Below are 22,958 nucleotides of genomic sequence, written 5' to 3'. Positions count from 1 at the left end.
TTGCAAAGGTCACCTAGGTTCACACAGTTATTCATATTAGCCCCAAGTCATTCTGTATATATTTGGAACCTCCTTATCTCTGTACCTGTTCTCCTTGGGTATAAGGGAAGCTCTTGGAGGGCAGAGACTCTGTTGTTGGTTCAGATGAGTCCCTCTGGCTTCCTGGCTTGTTCTGCTTTCATACCTCAGAATGCTTGGGTTGAACCCTAAGCTCCCTGGGATAGCTTGAGGCTCTTATGGGAGTCTTCAGGCCCCCAAAACTCATGTCAGCCTCAGGCTGAACTGAACAGGACGCCCTTCCAAAGAGATAAAGATCCAGCCCTGCACATGCACAGCTGGCTCAGGGCTTGAGGTTCACCTGAGCACCTCCTCCTCTTTGGAGATTAACTCCTGGAGGGGCCCATCTATCAGAACTGCCTTCTCTTCCTCCCCTCTCTCCTGGGCTTCCAACCTCATTGTTCCACCAAAGCTACTATCTTCAAAGTGACCAGTGATCTCTTAATGGCCTTTTCCTCAACCCCTCCTTGGCCTCACCTCACCCGGCCTCACCTCACCCAACCTCGCCTCTGCAGCATCTCTCGTCTGTTGCACTTCTGCAGCATCTCTGGTTGATATCACCTCTGCAGCATCTCTCGTCTATTTCACTAATGTAGCATCTCTGGTCGATATCACCTCTGCAGCATCTCTCGTCTATTTCACTAATGTAGCATCTCTGGTCGATATCACCTCTGCAGCATCTCTCGTCTATTTCACTAATGTAGCATCTCTGGTCGATCTCACCTCTGCAGCATCTCTTGTCTGTTGCACTTCTGTAGCATCTCTGGGCGATATCACCTCTGCAGCATCTCATCTATTTCGCTTCTGTAGCATCTCTGGTTGATCTCACCTCTGCAGCATCTCTCCAATATGCCCCCTTTTCTCCTCTGACTCTGCTTCCATCCTAGGGCAGACCGTCATCACTTCACTCCTAGACTATTGCAACAGCTACTTGGTGGGCATGGGGGGGTGGGGTCTGTCTTCCTTAATTCTCTCACTCTGGTGCATCTTCTATTCAGATCCCAAAGTGATCCCCACCCCACCCATTCTGCCTGAGTCCTGACTGATTCTAGCTAGTGCTAGGAGTGTTTCAGCCATTGCCACTACTTTATTTTGTTTTCAGAAAAGTCTCTATGCACCAGAGAGGAGGCTTGTGAGACTATTTTAATTGCATTCCCCATAAAATGTTGGGTTCAATAATATTGTTCATAAAAGAATTTTGTTAATATTGTGTGTGTGTGTGTGTGCATGTGTGTATTTGGGGTAGAGCTAGGTGTTATCTTGACCTAGTGACTCAGGAAAGAGAAACCACCAGAAAAGCAGGCTGAGTGAGCCTCCGCTTCATTCGCTGACCATAGTGCTGAAAGGCAGACCTTGCTGTAGAAGCCTAGAGCAGTGTAGCCTGACTTTGTCATTTGTTAAGACCATTTCAGGTCAGTGTTCAGGGAAGCCTCTTTCCTGGGGGAAGAGCAGCACATTTCAGTCATGGCTCATTGACCATCTGTTGTTTTTGTGTGTCCTTCCCAACAGTTGAAAGAAAAAGTCTTGTCCTTAAGCAATGAAGTAGCAGAGACTCACGGGGAGTTGGAAAAGCTCCAGGAACGGCGTGAACGAGAGCATGAGGAAGGGACGAACTTAATATCTCTGCTGAGAGCCGATATGGACCATACCCAGCATGAAAGGTAGGTACTTCTGTGTCTTGCAATGGAGGGGGTCGTCGGACACTTTCCCCCATCAGTTTTTGGGCCAGTTACTGGAAATGGCCAAAGGGAGTTCTACGGTTTCTAGCTGTTCTTATATTCCTGTCTTTAGTTTGCGTTCTAAATGAAATGTGGCTCATGCATTGAATAAAACAAAGAATGGGAAAGTTTTGATAGTCCTTGTTTTCAAGAAGCTTATTTTCTAAGTGGGGCATTGTTACTTTCGTATTGTCTCTTCTGTTAGATTGTAAGCTCCTTGAGGGCAGGGACTGTCCTTTGCCTTTTTGTATCCCCAGTGCTTTTCACAGGGCATGGCACATGGTAGGTGCTTATTGAATGTTGATTGATTTCCACAGAGAAACAGACAGTGGACCCTTGTTCTAAAGAGGCTGATGGTTAGGGTAGAGTTTCTTAGCTATACAGAGTTATAATCTGTAATACATGATTGGATTAGTGGTAGGTTTCACACCCTTGTAAGGATGTGAACTCCTCTAACCCTTTGCTCCCCTCTTGGTCAGGGGCTTGCTCTGCTCCATCACTGAGCTCCCCCTCCTCCCTTTTTCCCTGTCTTATGCCCTTTGCCACCATCACCTACTCTCTCCCTAGACTCTGATGAGAGGCAAGTCTTCTTAGCAGGCCTACCATTTGCTCTCCTTCTTCCCTGTCTCTTCCAGCATTTTGTTCCCTCACTTATCTCTGCCCTGGCCCTGCTTTCTTCAGTCTTTCTCTGGAGACTCATCACTTCTTGGCTTTGCACAAACATGCCCACCCTTTTTCACTCGATCTTTCTGTCTCTCCAGAGACCACCCTCCCATGTCTCTCCTTCCTCTCCCCACCATCCCCCAGAAAGGTTCTTGCTCCTTATTGCCTCTATCTCTTCTCTCCCTCATGGCTCACACCTCTGAAGTCTGACTTCTCTCGCTCATCTGCAGCTGAGTGCTCCAAAGCAGCATCACTCTCACTGTTAGCGCCCTCGGTGCCTTCCTCCTGGACCTTCTCTCCACTCTCCTCATTCTTCTGCTTGTTTAGATACTTCTCAGCCTCCTTTGCTGGCTTGTTGTCCACATCAGAGCGCCCAAGGCTCTGCCCTGTGCCCTTTCCCACCTCTCTCTCCTCAGCCAATAATAAATGCTTGGGAATGGACTGATCCTTACTCTCCCTCTGCTGATGTACCCAATCCACTGCCAAAGCTTGGGCTTACACCTTCTCCATCTCTCATATTTTTCCTTTTAATTCTTACAGCCATCACCCTAGTTCAGATCTTCATCTCTTCTCATTTGAACTATTGCAAAAGCCTCCTGCTTGGTTTCCCTCCCTCCCATCCATCTTCAGGAGGCACAGCTGCCAGAGAGAACTTGCCAGAGTGGGCATCTGCCCAAGACACTCTCAGTAAACTCCAGTGGCTCTCCTTCTGATCACTTGTATATTCTTCTGTGTGATGTTGAGAGCTCTTCACAGCCTGATCTGACTAACCCTTCCAGCTTTATTTCGCATAATTCTCCTTCCAATATGCAGCACTCCTTCCTGGCAGGCATTCTTGCTCTTCCTTTCCCATGGCAAGCCATCTCTTGTTTCTGTTTCTTTATACTGTCAGACCCTCATGTCTAGAATATTTTTCCTTACCTCCACCTCTTAGAAACCCAAGCTTCCTTTGAAATTCCCATGGGGGCCTCTGTGTGAAGCCTTTCCTGCTCCTGCCCTGCCCCCCAGCTGCTAATGCTGTGGTTATCTTATATCTTATATCTGTTTTTTATCCTGTATAGAAAAACATAGATGTGTAGGACGTACATGTGTACATGTGTACATAGAATTGTCTATCCCCTACTGGAATGGAAACTCCCAGGGCTGGAACTAGGTCTATCCCCCACTGCAACTAGTTGCTCCTAGAATTGTGCCTAGTACATAGTAGGTGCTAAATGCTTGTTGCTTGATTGTCATCAGATTATATTGTTTGTCTTGAAGATTCCTGTTTGGACAAGTTCTTTTTCAGCCTTTGCCCTATTGTAGAGTTATAAGCGCCCCGTCTTCATTAGATGTTAGGTGTCCTAACTCTAGAACCTCACATTGAACACATAGTCACGAGAGGCCAGTGTGGCGTACCAGCGTTCATTCTGTATGGCCCATCAGCTTGTTGTAGGGACTTCTGTGGACTCACATCCTCCAAGATGCCAGCTCTCCCTCCCATGGCATGGAGGACAGCCCACTGGCGGGTCTCTTATACACATCCTTGCTCCCATAAGTCTTTTGGAGAAGAGCTGTTGAGCTGGTTTGAAGTTGGCCTCACATTTCAGAGCAATGTAAACAACCTCCTTGTTTTAAAAGTCTTACAAAATTGTGGTGCCCAAATAGAATTGAATGTTAATATTTGTTACTGTTGTTGTGGAGTCATTTTTGATGGTGTCTGGGGCCAGATTTGAACTCTGGAAGATAAGCCTTCCTGATTCTGGCCTGGTGCCCCCTGGCCACCCTCAGTATTCTCTAAAAAAAAAAAAAAAAAAAAAGACCTAGAAAGAAAGAGAGGAGCATGAGAAGACTTGTATGAGTCACAGAGTGAAGTCAGCAGAACTGGGAACACAGTGGACGCCATGTCTCCAACAGTGGGAGTGACACTGAGTGCCTCGGGATGCACCTCAGAGAAGAATGAGAAGATGTGCCACATGCTTTTCCCATGCAGGGACTCTTTTGGTCTCTTTTCTTGTCTTTATAAGAAGCAGTGGTTGCTAGGCAGGCAGGCATCCCTGGAATCCAGTTTTGTGGATGCTTATATGATGTCCCTGTTGTTTCCCTCTTATCACCCATTCCTGCCAGGGCAGAGTACCCTTGTAGCCAAACTGATACCCACAGCGTATGCCTCATTCCACACCCATGGCCCCCACTGTCTTTTAGGAGGGAGAGGAAAGGTCTCACCCACAGTCCTTTGTAGCATGGATTGGTCTCTGCTTTGGTTTTTATTCCTATCATTTTTCACATTGTTTTCTTTTTGTTTACTCTTCTCTTGGTTCTGCTTTCTTTGCTATGTATTTGTCTGTAAGAGTCTTCTCAGATTTCTTCACATTTCTTCACATTCCTCTTATTTTTTTGGCATGATGTGGTCTAGTAGATTAAGCTATAGATTACAGCTTGTTCAGCCATTCCCCAATCAACAGGCATTCCTTTTGTTTTCCTCTTTTTTTTGGCTTTAGCAGAGAAGTACCTGCTGTTTGTCTTTGACCTCCTTGGGATCAAAGTGGTGTCCCAGCATCAAAGGGCATATATATGAACAGCATTTTTGAGTTGCTTTTTCAAATGGAGATACCAGGTTCTGGCTGCAACCGCAGCGTTTCTCTAAAGCTCCTCTCTTCCTGTGGCCTCTCTGACGAGGATCATTTCTTCCATCTCTCTTATTTGGGGCCAGGGACAGCTTGCTCACCACAGCAGGATTGTGTGCCAGCTAGGGGAGCATAGCCTGGGCTTATGTCCAGGCCAGTCAAGGCTCCTTCCCTGGCTCCATCTAGGGGTCATGGTCTGAGCTGAGTGGGCTAACTCACCCTGGCAGGGAGAGCCCTGAAGCAGGAGGTGAAGCTTCCGGGTTGTTGGGATGGGAATTTCTCTCATGAGTGCTTTTGTCTCTTGGTGAGGGCCCAGGACACTTGTGTCCATCCCCATGGGCTCTTCTCTCTAATGCTCTCCATCCCTTGTGGCAGGCCAAGTTGTTCTTCTTGTCGCTTTGATAGTGAGGGAACCAAGAGAGCAGAGCAGGGCTGGAAGAGAAGATGCTGCACCTGCTCACACTGGGCCTAGGAGACGATGCCCCAGGAGGGAGCCATCTTCCCCTTGCAGCATCAGTTTCCTCCTCTGTCAAATGGAAGTGATGATCCCTGTCCTATTTGGATCATGAGCTTGTAGGGAAAGTGGAAAAAAAGGTGAAAATGCCTTTCTGTCCTATATCCGTAGGAGCCTTCCTTGGTAATTATTCCACAGCCTGAAGGGGTGGGAGAATGATCCTGGATCCTTTAACCTGGAGCCCCAGAATGCCACCTCTTTCAGGCAGCACCATGGACCCCAGACCCAATAGGACATTTCATTGCAGCAGAACGGGGTTGGGAAGCCATCCCTAACCCTTCAAAGGAGACATTTTCAAAATGATTAGTGTGGGTCTTTGAGTGTCTCCTCACAGCCAGTGAGATGATTTCACAAGCTGCAGCTGTCCAGCCCTTCTAAAACTGCATGCTGTGGCTCTTCCTGTCCAGAGAATGGCCCTCCCTGGGTGGGTAGTGCCCAGGTCCAGGGCCTTGAGGCAGCTCTGATTTGACAGCGAGTGAGAACCCTGGGAGGCCATGAGCCTTTTGCCATTGGCAGCTCAGCCTGGGCAAACGAGAGTCCCTCCTCTGGGCTCTTGGGCCACTGGCAGACTGGGTGGGTTGTGGGGCTCATTCTGGACAATCTCAGGAAGGAGCAAGGCAACTGTGTGTTTACCCCAGTGTGCAGTGTTAGATGCCATGTGCCCTTGGAATATTCTGGGGGCTGTACCTAGCAACCTTCAGGATTCCAGGAGCAGAAGGCCAGGTGTCACAGAAGCTATTCTGGCCCCATCCCCCGGGAATGGCTCCCCTAGAATGCTTAAAGCAATGCACAGTGCTTGTCTTTTCTTCCTTTTGTAGTATCATTCCCCACAGTAAGCTACTTAGTGGATGTAAGTGACCCACATTGGGAAGTCTGTTGTCCTTGCAGGCCATTGGCACCCCTGCCTTCTGGCCAGCCACAGACCAGTAGTAGGTGGGCAGTCTCCACCCTCTCTGAGACCCACAATGCTTGGGTCAGGAAGAGACAGTTAGACTTGCCTGGCCAGTTCTCTGGGCTGAAAATGGGGGCTTGGAGGTGGTTTTGTGTCTTGTCTGATGTGTGACCGGGAAGCAATGGGCCTGGTTTTCGGGCATGTGGCAGATGGGTGAGGGGGTCATGTGGCCCTGGAGTGGAATTTGTGTTCGTTTTAGGACTCTGGTTTGTTGGTGCCTTTGTGGTTTGTTTTGAGCGTCTCATGAAGGCAGGAGATAATTGAGATTCCCGGCAGTAATGATTTCCTAGGAGAAAAACTCACGTCTGAAGTAAATCAGTTTGCTATAGTAAACGTACTAGGGCAGAAATTTGCTCTTCTCCTTTGGAAAGTATCCGTGATCCCAAGGTTTTGCTCTGGTACCACTTAATTTTTAATCACGCTTATAAGAAGATGTCACCCATCCCATTGCTAGTTCCTTCTTTAGCATGGACTCCTCTTCCCTTTCTGGTCCTCCTCTCCTGTGCTAGCATTTTAATTAGTAACCTCCACCTCCCATGCACTCCCCTTGTCACCCCCCACCCTTCAGACATTCCTTATCTGCTTCCTTTGTGCTCCCTTGGAGTCAGCACTGGGCTCTGAGGTGCAGGAGTATCATAGAACCCAAATAGCTGGTCTGGAAGAGCTCTGGTGAGGGCTAGAGGCTTGAGAAACTGTCAGAATTCAGAATCTAATGGATCATCAGTCCTAGGTGTCTCCTGTGTAAGCAATGCAAGGTGAGGAGGTCATTTGGGCTGCAGCAACCACACAGGCAGTGAAAGGAGCCTTACTCACCCAAGCAGAATCCAGGTGCCAAGAGGAATGAACCAGGAAGTACATGAAAGCCCAGGCACATTGAGTCACCTAGTCTGGGTTCTTCATTTTTCATATGAGGAGATTGAGAAGACCTGCTTCTGCCTTCATCAGTCACATGGCCAGGAAGAAGTGGGGCCAAGACCTTCACTCCCCAACTGGGGCTCCTTCCTCTCTGGATTCTCTGAAGCTTTCTTCCACTTTGTCTCTGCCCACCCTGAAGGCTTGCTGCTGATGAGAATGCTGTAAAGCTGCACAGTGTTAGTGAATGGAGCCCTGTGTTAGGCCTCAAATCTCAGCTCTGCTTCCGGATGATCTGCCTATCTTTGGACATCAGTAAAAGAAGGGTTTGGACCCAGGGTCCCTCAGGTCCATGCGTGTGAACCATCACAAGTGTGGGATGCTCTAGTGGAAACACTTTTTGTCAGTTGTTTCCTAACACTGAGTCAGTCATAATATTCCTAAACATTTTTGGCTTCATCAGCATAAAGCATAGAATGAATGAGTTAAGAGTAGTTTAGGTTGAACAGTGTGGTGTGAGTGTGTGTGTGTGTGTGTGTGTATGTGTTGTATGTGTGTGCGCTGTATGTTTGTGTGCATGTGTGGTTTGTGCGCTGTGTGTGCTACATGTGTGCGCACATGCGTACAGAGTGTTGGCATTGAGGCATTAGAACCATGAAGGCCCAAAGGACAGAGCCATATAGTGGAGTCCAAGTGGATGAAGTGGGAAACTGGAGCTACGAGAGGCCTCGTAAGGCCCCCAGAGCAGGCCTGAGGCCCGCAGGGAGCCTACGAAAGCCTGGCTCAAAAGCGGAGCAGAGCTGGCTGAGGACTGGGGCCTGAGGTGGTGGGGTTGGGGTGCACAGACCCAGATAACCATGAAGATAAACTCTCTGACAAATCCTTTGGACCAGATGATGCCATTTTGCCCCTTTGGGCCTCTCTCTGAGCCTCTATTTTAATGAGCCCTGGCACTGATTAGTAATCACAGTTATGTGAGCTGTTTCTGGGAACTGAGATGCCCTGCCCCCACTCCAGGGCACACTGAGAACCCCAGAGTGGCACCTGCTGGCAACAGCAGAAGTGTCCAGCACTGTCACTACTGCCCGCCTTTCCTCAGCATCTTGAAGAAGCATGCAGCATTTTTTGGTTTCTTGCTCAGAACCGTGTTGGACTTTGGCTGTGCAAAACACTCCCTTAAAGAAAGAGTGGATCCAGTATCCTTGCAGTAGGGCGCCGTGCAATGTTGTGGGCTGAGGACCGTTGATAAAGAGGTGCCACGGCAGGAAGGTCACTGCTTTGTCCCTTGGCGAAGGGCTAGCTCCTATGTCCCTGTTCATGAAGGTTTGAAAAAAGCAACAGCAACATGGCAAAACAAGATTTTGAACATGGCCGCTGGTCCAGCCTTGGACAGATGCTCATGTGAGTTCCTAGATATCCCACTAAGTGTTAGGTCTTCAAGATGCCCCATAAGGCATGTAGGTGGGGCCTGACTCACTTGTGGGAGTCAATGACCGACAGGATCCATCTTCAGACTCCTTCTGGGAGGTTGGGGGGGCCAGGAGGGAACAGGGAGCTGTGGAGAGAGTGCTAGGAGGTACACTCAGTCCAGCATATAGAAATGTTTGTGCCAAACTATTTCCTTTTTTGTACTGGAAAAAAAATCTCTTTTTAAACAATCTAGCAAAGACTTTATTGGCTTTCTTGATGCCATGTCATGCAGAGAACTAGAACTAAATGATGTTTTTGGTTCTTGCTTTTTCCATCCACCCAAGATTCCTCTTAAAGAAGGCCTTTGCTCTGGCAGCTGACCTCCAAGGCCTCCGTGTTCCTCCAGCAGCAGCCGCTGCCCCCAAAGTGCTGTGGGAGGGCTTGAATCCTTTGGGTCCTAATGGCCAAAGATCCATGAGCAGGCCTCAGGAATGGGCGCTGACTGTTGTGCTGATTCTCTAGGTTTCAAAAGCCACCCTGTGGGCATGATGTTCACTTCAAAGTATGTCTTCTGTGCTTTGTTTTAGGAAAATGCTGCAAGAAACAAACCAGCGGCTTTTGAGTCTGTTTGGGGACACCCTAAAGGCTGCTATTGCTATGAAGAGCCAGATCAGTAAGAGAATCGGAATCTGTCTGGAAGAAGATTTCCTGAGCCAAGAAAGTACCCCAGTGGGGACACGGGGACAGCCAGCTCGGGACATGTGTGAGTTACAGTGATGGCTTGGGCTGCTCCCAAGGCCCTGCGGGAGCCTGGCACCGTGTCCTTCTGACTCTCTTCTCCAGCCTAGACGCCCCTGCCTTGTTCCAAGGGCTCTGTAGCTTCTGAGGCTCGGGAGAGGGAGCCCAGAGAAGGAGCCGGGTCAGAATTCTGCCTGATATTCCCATGACACCCTCACCTCCCCAGGCCACATGTTCTGTGTCTGTCAAATGAGGGCCTTTAATTAGACGGTCCCTGAGCCTTCTTACAGCTCAAAAGTTTTGATCCTTTGAATATAGTGAGTCACAAAAGTGATGCTGTAGCCACTGAAAGCAATCTCAAGATGATTGGTGTTGTCTCTTATCACGTGCATTAAGTGAAACCTTTGATTATCTAGTATTGGTCACATGGTATAAAATGTGACTTTAGTCCTTTTATTTAATGGAGGTGGGCCTGGTCTTATTTGGGGGGAGACTTTCATTTGGGATTAAATGGAAGGGGCTGTGACAATTCTCTTCTGGGGTTCCCACATCCCAGTGACTGCTGGGTGGGTCTTGAGAAATCTGATCGCTGTCACCACCAGAGGAAGAAAACGTGCAAATATTTCAGAAAGAGCCGGCCCCTGGCCCAGACTCTCCTCCTACATCTCATGCACAAAGACATCTCTGGCGTCTTCCACTCCCTCCTTGTCCTCACGGGGCCTATTGTTGTCTGCACCTGTGCTGGCTTGTAAGGGGAATAAGGGCTAGAGACAGTTGAGACATAATTTCATGACCGAGTTTCGCTGAGGCTGAAAAGTTCTTCATCCAATCCCTGTTAAAATGGATGCCTCTAACCTTTTCTGGGGCTGCTGTTGAGCAGGGTCATCCCAGAAGCAACCCTGTCCTGTCCTTCCTGCATCTCCCTGGGAATGCTTCCCCACTGGGACAAAGACCCCATGCTGAGCTTATTCTCACCGCCTACATTTCACAGACTCTGGGCCCTAGAAAGGCTCTTAGAGGCCCTGGGGACCCGCCTACACCTGAACTGCCGCCCCCCTCCCCCAGCCAAATCTGCAAGTCTGCACCCCACCCCCCCCCTGCATTGCCCAGAACAGCTTGGCCCCTCTCTTCTGTGTGACGGTCCTCGGGCATTTGGGGGCGACTTGTGTTACAACATTCCCTCTCTGGCCCCCAGAGCTCTTTATGCCCGATGTGGTCTGGCCAGGAGAGTGGCACTATCTAATGCTACTCCTGTAATCCTGGACACTTTCTCTCTTGCTCTCTCTCTCTTTCTGTCTCTGTGCCTCTGTCCTGTCTCTTGCTGAAGTTCTCTCTCTCTCTCTCTCTCCCTCTCTCCCTCTCCCTCTCCCTCCCTCTCCGTTCCTCTCCCTCCCTCCCTCTCTCCCTCTCCCTCTCTCTCATTCTCTCTCTGTGACTCTCTGTCTCTGAATTAGCCCAAAGGCCCCCTCCTTTTCTGGCCTGCCATATCACACTTGGCTCCTATGGTGTTTGCAGCCACCAAAGTCCTCCAGCCTATCAGGTGAACTGCAGCCTACACATCTTAGCACCATCTTGTCTTGGGGACATGGATTTGTCCTCACATAAGTATATTTGACTTCCAGCTAATGTTCTTTGCCACCTTACCCCCCTTTAACCTGCTGCCCTGCTCCCTTCAGATAATTGGCCTGTAGGGCTCTCACTTCCAAGATTATTTGGAGGATCCAGTGAAATGAGCTAAAGAGAATTTATTAAAGTATTGTTTGCCACGGTACTCAGCCCCAGGGATACAAAGCAAGGCTAGACCCTAGTCTCTGCCCTCAGGAGCTGCCAGTCTAACATGGCAGATGGTGCGCCAATAAGCAGGCATGCCCAGGGTGTGTGTAGTATGAAGGAAGGAGGCCCTAGTGGCCACAGGTGGGCTGAGAGCAGAGTCTGGAAGGAGACCAGAGAAGCTGGAGGCTTTGGCAGAGAAGGGCTCCCCAAGGAGCTTGGGAATCTGAAAGGGGTGCAGCCCCATCTTTGTGATGGTTATTTCAGTACCTTGACAGTCGCATTTGATACCTCAGGCCTGACCAGGAAGCCCCTGCCCTGGGGCCCCCATCTCCTACAAGAGTCAGTGGGGGCCACTTGGACGTTTTGCATTCCTGCCTGAGCGGGACACTCACATCTTTCAAACCCTGGGGCCCCCTAGTGTGGGGGCCTCAGCCTTTATCCTCTGGTGCCTTGCATTGTAGGTCAGCTGCCTGGGGACATGACACCTCGAAGTTCCGTTTCCCCCCTGGAGTTCGATCAGACCTTGCCTGAATGTGATGAGACATTACTTGCTTCGACTGACATAAGTAGTCACGTCCGAGAGAGCTTCTTTTTGAGTCCGGGAGTCACCATGGAGTGTGAGCAGCCCATCAGGAGAATCTATCAGAGTCTTGGGGTGGCTGTGGACAACCTCCTGGAGATGATGCTTAACTCCAGTAAACAAGTAAGGCTCCAGTCATCACTGCTGTCATTCAGGAACCCAGCGGGCAGCGAAGGCTCATCAGCCATCACCTCCGAGGCCTTTGGTCCTGCACTCAGCCTGAGCTGCCCCACTGACCACTCCTGGGAGCTCCAAGAGAGTGGGAAGCGGGCAGCAAGCCAGGATTGAATGGGACAATTTCTTCCTGATTTCTTCATTGCTAAGCATAAGCAAAGCAGCCCATTTTCTTTTCTTTTTTAAAATACATTTTTCTTTACTTGAATGAATATTTTCCAATTGTGTAGGGAAAAGAAACCTTTAACGTTCATTTCTTAACATTTTGAGTTTCAAAATCCTTCCCTCTCTCCTGCCCCTCCTCCCTCCCTGAGAAGGCAAGCAGTTTGACAGTGATTGTATATAGGGGTGTCATACAAAACACATTTCCACATTCCCCATGATGCAAAAGAAAAAGCAGGGTCCTTTTGATGTGTGCCCAGAGTGCTCATGGGAATGCAGGAGTCTTTTGGAGCCCGCTGGGGTAGTTGTTAGCATCCTGGCAAAGGGTGCAGCGGGAGGAACTTGGCCGCTGGACCCTGGCCGGGCTCACAGACGATGGCCCTCTGACTTTAAGTGTTTCTTAATAGCTGGAGGAGACTCGTGAACTTCATGCTCGCTTTGAAAAAGAGTTTCACCTTAAAAATGAGGAGACTGTGCAAGCAGTGAGACAGCACCAGGAGCTGATGGACTGTTTAAACCAGGAGAGTGCGGCCAAGAATCAGCTGGCACTACAGCTCCATAAAGCTGAAGGTGAGTCTGCTTCCTTGCTCAGGACCCCGAGCCCACACGCGCTGCCGCTGTGCTGGTCACAGCCACCGAGAGGCCTGCAGGCTGCTGCCCAGGCCCACTCTTGGTCACTTCTTTCTCCCTGGCCCAGCAGGTCTCGCAGAAGGGTACAGAGCTGAGAAGGCTGCCCTGGAGGAGGCCCTCACCCAGAAGGAGAAGTCCGAGCATCATCTGGCCATGGAGGTGGAGAATCTGAAGGGCCAGCTCCAAGCGCTGACCCAAGAACAAGTCCAGCTGAAGGAGGAGCATAGCCTGCTGTTGAGGAAAAATGAGAGGCTGATTGTGGAGGCTGAGGAGAAGGCCGCTGGTAGGAAGGGGCAGAGGGTGAGGGGTGTCCGCTCATTGGGAGGGCAGAGTTGCCCCGGTATGTGGGCTCTTTGGGCAGAACAAGCTTGGGTGTTCTCAGGCTTTAAAAGTGTTGAGTCGTAAATTCAACAAATAAGAATCAGGAGGCGGCTGCGCTCAGATTAATGTGGAGAATGCAGAATGATCGGTTAGGCCCTAGCTCTGTCTCCCCCTGCTTCTTGGGTGGTCAGCAAGTGGACTCCAATGGGTTTTTCTGACTCACACGGTTTTTTTTTTCTCACACCTCCAGAATAAATCTCTTCACAGTGATTGTTCTAGATGGACAAATGCCTAGGGTCTGGGACATCCCCTTGTTGAAGAGACCTTTATTGTTTGTGGAACTTTCTTTCCAAAACTTCTCCTTCAATCCCTTTCCTAACTGGTTTCCGTCTTGGCCTTGGCAGGGGGTATTGCTGGGTACCCAGACCACAGCCAAGAAATGGGCAGTGGGATCCCATGACTCGTATGTGGGAGCCCTTGTCCTTCCTTCTGCTGCCCACAGAGAACAAGCTGTCTGTGTTCCCTGATGGGCTGGGATGTGGCCACATTCTGTAAATGCTCTAGAACTAGCCAAATGCCTCTGTGAGGGGGTCCTGCCCAGCTATATCCACCTAGCAGCTGCTGTGTGGGTGTAAAACCAACAACAACTAGCACACAGAACGCTGCAAACCCAGGTCCTTTTGATCTGCTTTATTAAGGAAAGCAACGTTAAGGGGTTAACAATCTTACTTTAATCCAGCATGCAAATATTGTTTACTTAGTTCAGGGGGAAAAAACCAGCCCCCTGAATTATAGACCAAATACAATTCGTAGTTATCAACATCTTAGTGTTCAGCTGGCGGGCTCATTACAAGGGCTGGCTCAGAGAGCCACATGCCACTCCTGCTGTGGCTCAGAGCTCTGAGAGAGAATGCCAACCTCTGCGCTTATATATCCTGTTCAGGACCTTGCCCAGGCTGGGCGTGGAAAAGTTCCCCACCCCCAATATCACATCCGATACAAATCAATCAGTGACTCCCAATTGTCTCAGTGCTGAGAAATATAAAAATATCCCACTTTATCTGCCTCATTCAAACAAAGGCCAGAATCATTAAAGGTCAACAGCAAAAAGTTCCACCTTAATTACTATTACACCAGCCTAGGACATGCACATAACAGGGTGACACATCGTCTGCCCCCAGAATGGATGAAGGATAGACAGGGAGTTCATGGAAAAGGGAACACTTCCACACCCACCACATGAAAGTATTCCAGCTGTTTCCCAATCAGAGAAATACATATTGTGACCAAAGTAGAACTCATCCAGTGTCAGCCCCAAGGGTACTAAGGGTTGGAGGAGGGGAGCGATTTAAGGGCTGCTCAGCATGCTCCCTGCCCCCCTCCAGAATCCTAGGATCCTGGCTCCAGGTTCTTAGCTGCCACTAACCCCCGCCTCCCCCCCCCCCACCCTGGTCAAAGGACTGGGCCAGCCCCTCAATTGGCAAGCACTTTAAGAGAGGGGAGACTTTTTGGGTTTTGTATGAACTCTGCCCCAAATTATTTGCCCTCAGTATTTCTGGGTGATTGTTCCTAGTCACAGGCAAGGGGCAAAGACAATTTCTGCCCCTTGCCCCTTACCCCTCTCCCCTAACCTTTGAGGGTCTTATTTTTTGTTTATGGTCAACAGCAGAAATATCTGTGGAAGTGTTTCCAGCTGTGGTCTAAGTAAGGTCTGCCTCCTCCCAACTGCTCAGCCCAGCTCCATTTAGGAAGCAGACATTACCCACATTGTGCTAGGCTCTGCAAGACAAAGAATACAGTGCCACTCCCTCCAGGCAGGCCCCCCTAGGATGGAGAGGAGTCAAAACAAAGTAGGGATCAAATCCTGTGCAGAAGGACAAAGGCCTTGTGAAGGCCACTAGCCTGATCTTTTGCTGCCCATGGGCCCTGGCCTCCCCAGGCCTGGGTCTTCTCTCTGTAAATCTATGTACATTTTCGTCCTAGGCATTCCTGTTGGGACTGTAGCCCCAGAGGATTCAGGTTTGTATGGCTTTGTGTGGCCTGTGACCTCCTCAGGCTTGGCCCCGAGTGTGGGAATGAACAAGTGAGTGAGTGAGTCACTGAGGAGGAAAAGGACTTCCCACTCTGGCTTGGCTCCGGCAGTAGGAGTGACTTCCTGTCAAGTAGCCATTTACTTTACGAAAACCTGTGCCTGTCTTTTGGTCAAGTGGGTGCCATGAAAGGTCTGGAAATGGGCGTTGCTGCTCGGGATGACCTTGCCCAGGGCGGTGGCCAGTGAGCCAGAGCCTGGCCAGGTGCCTGCAGGGGCAGCTGTTGGGTGACCTTGACATGAGGGCAGGGAGTCTCACTGTGCGTTTGCTTGGAGTGCAGGCGTGCGAGCTGTGGAGAACTTGGATTCAGGAGGCGAACTCCCCATGGCAAGGTTGGAAAATTTTAGCGTGTCTGGCACTGATTTCATCATTTGGAGTTGAACTGGGGGGTATTTTTGACTCTTAACACCAAGTCCTTTTCCTCTTTTCATTTTTTATCTTGAAAAATGGTGTGTGCGTGTGTGTGTGCGCGCGCGTGCGCGCGCACGTGTGCACAGGTGTGTGCGCACATGTGTCTGTACGTGCGTGTTTGCGAGCATGCGTTATATGTAAATGCGTGGCATTACCTCTAAAACGCAACAAATGGCCCTCGTTAACCAAAAGCCAAGCTGGCTGTGGAAGCTGGGCCCGACATTAATGCCACACAAGAAGGAGGAGGAGGAGAATTGGCCCAGTCAGACTGTATGATGTCATAACGAGCATTACTGAAAAGCATTGGGGGAAAAATGACAGTAATCGCATGTGTGAGGCTTGTTGGCACAACTCACTCCTGAGTCTGCAACCAGCAGATGTCGGGTCAGGAGGAGTAGAGCTGGAGGAAGATCAAACTCAGAAGTGAATGTTCTGAATCTCCAAATGACCAGCACCTTTGGAAAGAATAATTCCTGAAATTTTTCTAGGTCTTTAAGCTTGTCACAGTGCTTGCCAGTCACCTCGGCCTCGTCTCTAGAGGCTTTCAGAACAGTGGCATGTTCTTTGGAAGCCGAAAATGGCAGCCACGTCTGGGGGCATGTTGGGGGTGGGCCCGCGTGGGCATGGCTGTGCAGCCTGGCTTTGGGTGGGTGCCTTGGATTTGTACTCTTTCGGGATTATTTGTCCCCACACAAGACACAGATCACTCCTAGACACGGTGGGCCACAGCATGGAAGGTGGGTGAATGCCTCTTAGTGTCTGATGTGGTGTCTGAACAAGTAACCTTGGTGGTCCGGGCTGTAGGCTCTGATTGAAGGAGTTTAGGCAGAGACCTACCAGGAGCATTAGGGTCTTTATCATCTTAGAGAGGAAGGGTTTGTTGTGGCTGCTTTTTGTTTTTTTTAAAAATCTGATGTGGTCTGGATCCTGAGGGGCGACGTTGTAACACTGAGGGGTGAAGGGATCTTGAGGATCATTTGGACCAACCATTCCTTCCCCACCCCCACCCCATTTTACAAATGTGGAAACTGAAACCTGGATAGTTTAAGTGACTTGTCCCAGGTCAGAGCCAGAGCTTGAAACCTGGTCTCTCGATCCCAGGCCAGACCTCTTCCCATATTCAGATTTTGCGGTTTACAAGCCCAAAAGCCCATCCCTAACCCTCCTGCAGATTTGGGGCTCATTAAATATCTCTTATCTGAATAAGGAGGAGAGGGATGAACTTTTGAGTCTGCAGTCTAGCTGAAAATTTTGGAGGGGAAAGGATCTCATTGGAGAAGATTATTTGCTCTGTAGGAACCCTTACAGGTCCATCTCCTCAGAAGGCCCTTGGGGCTCAGAAGAACAGCCCTGGCATTGACCTGGAGATCTTCCCCCCTGCCCCCCATCTCTTCCTTTACAAGAGGAGCGGGCCAAGGCCTTGGAGAAGCCAGGCTCAGGCAGAAAAGCCTGCCTTGTCCTCTTGGGCTCTTCCTGTGAGACCCTGATTTGGTGGCTTTGTCCTTTCCAAAGGCTTTCTAGTTCTTCAAAATTGCTTTTATTTTAAGATGAATTTGAGTGAGTTGTATTCAGGAGAGTTTAGTGAAACATTTGGTGATCCTAATTAGTGACATTGCTTTGTGTGTGGTTTTGGCCAATCTCTCTATGTGTGTACACACACTCATGCTCACACTCACACACACACACACACACACACACACACACACACGCTACTTCTATAGGACAACTGGCTTGAATATACAAAATGGACTTTGTTTTCCCTTTTTATGTTTCTTTGAAAAAAGTTGAGTTTGATTTGTTTCTTTTCCCCATCAGGCTTACTTAAGGAAATAGAACATTTGGTACAGGAACAATCAGAAACTAAGCTGCAGTCTGAGAAGGATTGTTCGACCCTGCGTTCTCAGATGAGAACTTTGGAACTCGAGTTGGAAGACCAGCTTTCACACAACCAAGAGCTTGCCCAGCAAGCAGCCGAAATCCAGGACCTCAAACAGCAGATTGTCTCTTTAGACAAACACTTACGGAACCAACGGCAGTTCATGGATGTAAGTGCTTCATGTACTGAGAGTGTATTTGGCATGAACGCTGCCCATTCTGGCTCCCGCCATCCCATGGGAACATCATGTTGGGATCACAGCTCCCTGGGGCTGGTGCAGCTCACTGGGCTGCCTTCGATGGCCAGTGAGGCTGACATGGCTAGGGAAGGAGAGGTCATGAGGCCAGACATAAAGAGTTGTTTCCAGCCTGTGCCCATTGAGATGGGAGCCTGGGCAGCCCTAGCCAATCAGGTTACAGGGGAGAGATCTAAACCACGAGCTGCGTTTTGGATGGTACCTCCCGTTAAAAGCAGAAATCCTCAGAAATCGTCAAATCAGTCAGGGAGGAACTGAAGTAAAGGGTGGTCAGAAAGGCACAGTGAGCCAGCTCAGTGGGTGTTAGTCACTTAGCATGGTGTGATGTCTGTCCCCACCCCCGCCCCCAAAAATGCAAGATCAGCCAATCAGGAGAACCTCATCAGCAAGGGGAAACAGTCACTTTTATGAGGAGAGTCTTTTTATCTTTAAAAAAAGTTTTTCAACACTATCAATTGCCCCCACCACACCATCCTAGTTCTTATGAAGGCATTTAAGCAGTTCGCTCTTTCTCAGGAATCACAAGATTTCACACAAGCAGGAGCTTGGGGCATTTGAAGAAATGAGGTCAGACCTTTCCCCCTGTTTTAGGCCCAGTTTCTCCACGTAGACACAGGGTTGGTGACAAGTGACTGACACATAGACTCTGCTCTCCCATGACAGGAGCAAGCAGTTGAGAGAGAACATGAACGGGATGAGTTTCAGCAAGAAATCCGGAAGCTGGAGGAGCAGCTGAAGCAGCAGCCGCCGGCCAAGAGCCAGCTTTGGGGAGAGCGCCGTGACAGCGAGGTGAGAGGTGGTGGAAGGCGGGGCAGGCGCACTCAGGGCCTCCCAGGCCCATCAGGCGCCTTCAACGATCTCTCTCTTTTTTTTCTTTCCACAAACATGAACATGGCAGAGCTTTGAGTTGACCGCTGAGGTATGGACACATAGCAGCCGTCCCCTCTGCTTAGTCAGATGCACTGTTGGCCCATTAACTTTCCTCCTTGACCTGCTTGTTGCTTGGTTTGGTTTTCTGCTTCTGTGTAGGCTCAGTGTGTGCAGCACTGCTTCCTTCCTCCCTAGGCCTGCTGCTGTTGCCCTCTTTAGCTAATGTCCTCATCCTCAGCGCTTTTCTCTGGTGGAATGCATCCCTCTCACTCTGCCTCTACCCTGTGTGGGCAATGCCTTGCTCCCTACCAGGCATGAAGTAACAGTGTCAGCCTTCTCTTTTGCTCCTGACATGATGTCAGCAGAATTGTCCTGATTAAAGACAGAAGATTTTCTCTGGGTGGGAACTTGAGGAAATAGTGACAGGAAAAATTCTGTCAGGTGCAACTAGGAATGCTTTGGATCACTGTGGAAGGTTCTTGAGGTTGAGGTTACTTTCTCATCTGTGTTTTTGCCCTAGAATTCCACATTTTTGCATGACCACGGGGTTGGCCTCGTAGGAGATGAGACAGGTGTCAGTTGAATCTGTCTCCAATGTCATAAATGTCTTTTCCCCGCAAGAATCTCTTAAGATCATTTTTAGGATCTTGGCTTAATTGAAGCACTGTAGAGAAAGAAACCACTTAGCCAGCTGCTTGATTGACTTGGGGAGAGTCCCATGTTGGAAGGGTCAGCCCAGTCTTTCCCTTCCTGCTGCTACATTTCATACTCACACCCCACTCTGTATCTTAGTCAAAGATGGCCATCCTTGATGTTTCTTGTAGCATTGAGCCCATTTGGCTGCCTGTGGAAGCCTCTGCGCCTAAAGTAAGATACAAAGCGTTTACCAACGAACTCTGTTCTATTGAAAGGCAGCTCGGGCTCTTTTTTAAGTCACAGTCCACGGATCCCAATGAAGAACTCTTGGCATAAGGGGAGGCCCACATATGGCACTTGGGAGAAGGAAAGAGGAGCCTTGGGTGCTCTGGTTCTTCTGAGTGTTCAGCATGTCTCTGATCGATACACTGCCTGGCAGTCAGAGTTTTATCTCATCCTCTGGAGAGTGAATTGGGCTTGGCTGGGCTTTCTCATCTGCTTAGAGTGGAGAAGAACACTGAATTTGGAGTCTGAATATCTGCACTCAAAACCTGCCTCTGTGACCTTTAGCTGTCAGCCTCACTTTCCTCATGAGTGAAATTAAGAGGCTGATCCCTCCAAGCTTTGGTATCTCCAAAGGAAATTCTGTGGTTGTAGAGCATATTGTCTTCTTAGGATAACTCCAGCTAAACATAACATAAACATCAGCAGCAATTACTTATTTATAAACATCAACATGTACATTTCCACGTCTGCAACTTTAAAAAAAAAATCTTTTGCTTTTTCAGGTTGAATCTTTACAAAGAAAATTAAGAGAAAAAATAGATGAATTAAATGAATTGGTTATAAAGAAGGAGCTGGCAGAAAGACAACTAGTAGCCCAAAAAGATGAAATCAGAAACCTGGAGGACAGAAATGCAGAAATGAGAAGAAAAGTGAGCTGCCTTGAAGAAGAATTGGAGAAACAGAAGAAAATTGGAAAAGAGTTGAAACAAGTAAATCTGTCTTTTTTATTGGGAGGAATGGGATTGAGGCAACTTTGGTCAGGGGTGACCATTGAAGGGGTCACAGAATGTCTTCCCCTGCCTGGTGCAGGGTGGGCCCTGATCAATAGGTACCAGGCCCTCAGAACAGTGTTGGCAGAGCTCCTTCCTTCCTGAGGAAGGTAATAATGTTTGTTCACCTGGGAGAGGAGAGTGCTCTGACCATCTTCTCCAGCCCTGGCGTCTGTCATGCTCTCCAGTTGGCAAAGGGCCTGTTCTTATGCTGACATCAGTGGTGAGCTCTATTTTCAGTTCATAGAGAAACATTTCCACCATGGTGGCATTTACCCTTTATGTGACCTCTAGTAGGCTGGGATTTTTTTTTAGTCATTCTGAAGATTTAAAGAATTGAAGCTGGATGCATATGGTCATTTAGATCTGAATTGCATGGTGACATTTAGGATCTGTAGATTTTTCCACTCATTTGGCTTTTGTTAAAAAAGTCAAAAAATGAAATTCCTTTTCCTCCTCCTACTGCAGTATTGTGGCCTGCCACGGTTATAACGACAACATACCAGAGCTCACTTTGGAAATGTTTCTTCAGCAGCATCATGTGTTGTCATTTGGGGCCTCACTCCTACCTCTAGGTTAATTATTTGGGCTAGCATTTATCCTCTTAGATATGCATTTGGTTAGAGTCTTATAAGTTCCTCTGACTCTTTTATGGAATGATGTGAGTATATATGGAGGTGTGTGTATACACACACACACACACACACACAGTGATTTTATACTCACCTGTATGTAGGTTTTTATAAATGGTTTTCTAGAATTCACTCTTCTCCAATAGCATTGACAATAAGGTTGAGTGTAAAGGGTTTAGTTTGATAGATGATGGAGGCCCGGAGATAGAGTGGGAAGAATCTGTATCTCAAGGCAAGGCCTGGGGGGCTTCTGTCACCTGTGTGACTGCAGGCAAGTCCCTAGACCTCTTGGATTCCAGTGCTCACACTGTTGGGAAACTAAAATAAGAGAACCTCTATATGTTTTGTAAACTCTAAAATATTATTTTTAAAATAATTTTTTTATTGATGGCCTCTGATGATGTCATGTCTCCTAAATAAATCCCAGCGTCTCCCTCTTGTCTCCAGGATGAAATGCAAGCACTGTGTTTGACATTCAAAGCCCTTCGTAATCTAACCCACTCCTCTCTTTCCGGTCTTATATGTCCTCCCTGACTCAGTGACCTTGGCCTCCTGGTTCTTACTCCCATAAAACTCTCCATCTCTCAGCTCAGAGCATTTTCCCTGGCCATCTTCCGTGCCTGGAAAGCTCTCCACCTACTGACCTCCTTGGCTTCCTTCAGATCCCTTCTAAAATCTCACCTTTTACGAGAAGTCTTCCCCAACCTCTCTTACTTCCAGTGTCTTCCCTCTGTGAGTTATTTCCTATTTATCCTGTATAAAGTTTGTTTCATATAGATTTGTGTGGATGTTCTCTCCCGCACTGGATTTGGAGCTCCTTGAGGAGAGTGGCTGCTTTTTGTCCCTTTTTGTATTCTCAGTGTTTGGCACAGTGCCTGGAGCATAGCGGGCACTCAATAAGTCTTTATGAATTGCTGGTTTTATATTGCTCAGATTTCCTCCTGTATCCCTTCCCCTTCCCAAAAAGCCATCCCATGTAACAAATAACATTTTTCAAAGAAAAAAAAAGAGGAAAAATAGAAGAAACAGTAAAACCAATTAAATTATCTTTTTAAAAAACTCTGTAAACACATACAAATGCTCCACATTGTTTGTTCATGTTCTTTGACCACTTATCTATTGGGCAGTTGCTTTTGGTCATGTGTGTGTGCGCACGTACATGCATGTATGCATACATATACACATATATGGTATATATTTTGGATCCCAAACCCTTATCTGAGAAATTGATACAAAGAATTTTTTTCCTATTCCACTCCTTTCCTTCTTATCCTAGATGCATTGATTCTGTTTGTGCAGCAGCTTTTCAATTTCATGTATTCTCAGTTATCTCTGTTCCCATTTCTAACCCCTTCAATCAGTCCCTCATTTGGTTAAAAGCCTTTTCCTGTAGCCCCTTTCCGGCCTCCTTTGTTATTTTTATAGGTGTGGCCTTCAGTATTTTGGTCCTGGGTCCATTTCAGTGGATTATAGAATCACCTTTCCTGTTTTCCCAGCAGTTCTTACTTATCTTTGGGGGTTTATCAACTTTCATTATTGCAGATTCTCTCTTGCCTAGCCTGTTCCATTGATGGACTTGCCTATCTTTTTGCTGGCCCCAGCTGCAATTTGATGCCGCTGGGAGGTGAGCGGCTGGTTGACCCTCACTGTGCTTTTTCATCGGGGGTCCAGATGAAGCACTCGGCCATCTTGGACGACTTGCGTGAGCCCCAGCTCTCTTCCCTCCTTTTGTCAGGACAAAGAGGCATTGCAGGAGCAGCAGATGAACAACCTGATCCAGATGTCCACATTACAGTCAAAACTGGATGAAGCAAAACATTTGACACCCACCCTCGGGAGCCCGGATGAGAAAGCCTCTAAGGAGCGGCTGGAAGCGGCACAGGCAGCTCTCCTTATGAAAGAGAAGGAGGTAAGCATGAATAGGCAGTCCTGGGATGTGTCCTGGGGTATTTAGAGAGTTTAGAAGGAGTCTTCACTTGGGT

The 22,958-nt window shown here is 48.4% G+C and overlaps 1 protein-coding gene across 1 annotated transcript in view; it reads left to right on the top strand.

Annotated features, from left to right (window-relative positions):
* PCNT (pericentrin) overlaps nt 1-22,958 on the top strand; it is a 116,283-nt gene that overhangs the window by 44,270 nt on the left and 49,055 nt on the right. The window contains exons 24-33 of the mRNA XM_036766831.1: nt 1,567-1,718; nt 9,360-9,535; nt 11,745-11,986; nt 12,607-12,769; nt 12,900-13,112; nt 17,467-17,696; nt 18,447-18,572; nt 18,682-18,702; nt 20,078-20,284; nt 22,712-22,885. Coding sequence (XP_036622726.1) covers nt 1,567-1,718; nt 9,360-9,535; nt 11,745-11,986; nt 12,607-12,769; nt 12,900-13,112; nt 17,467-17,696; nt 18,447-18,572; nt 18,682-18,702; nt 20,078-20,284; nt 22,712-22,885 — 1,704 coding nt within the window. The remainder of the gene's footprint in view (nt 1-1,566; nt 1,719-9,359; nt 9,536-11,744; nt 11,987-12,606; nt 12,770-12,899; nt 13,113-17,466; nt 17,697-18,446; nt 18,573-18,681; nt 18,703-20,077; nt 20,285-22,711; nt 22,886-22,958) is intronic.

This window comes from Trichosurus vulpecula, chromosome 7 (assembly GCF_011100635.1).
Source record: "Trichosurus vulpecula isolate mTriVul1 chromosome 7, mTriVul1.pri, whole genome shotgun sequence".
NCBI classification, from domain to species: Eukaryota; Metazoa; Chordata; class Mammalia; order Diprotodontia; family Phalangeridae; genus Trichosurus; species Trichosurus vulpecula.
The sequence above is the reverse complement of the archived record's forward strand: the minus strand, read 5'-3'. Positions and strand labels throughout refer to the sequence as shown.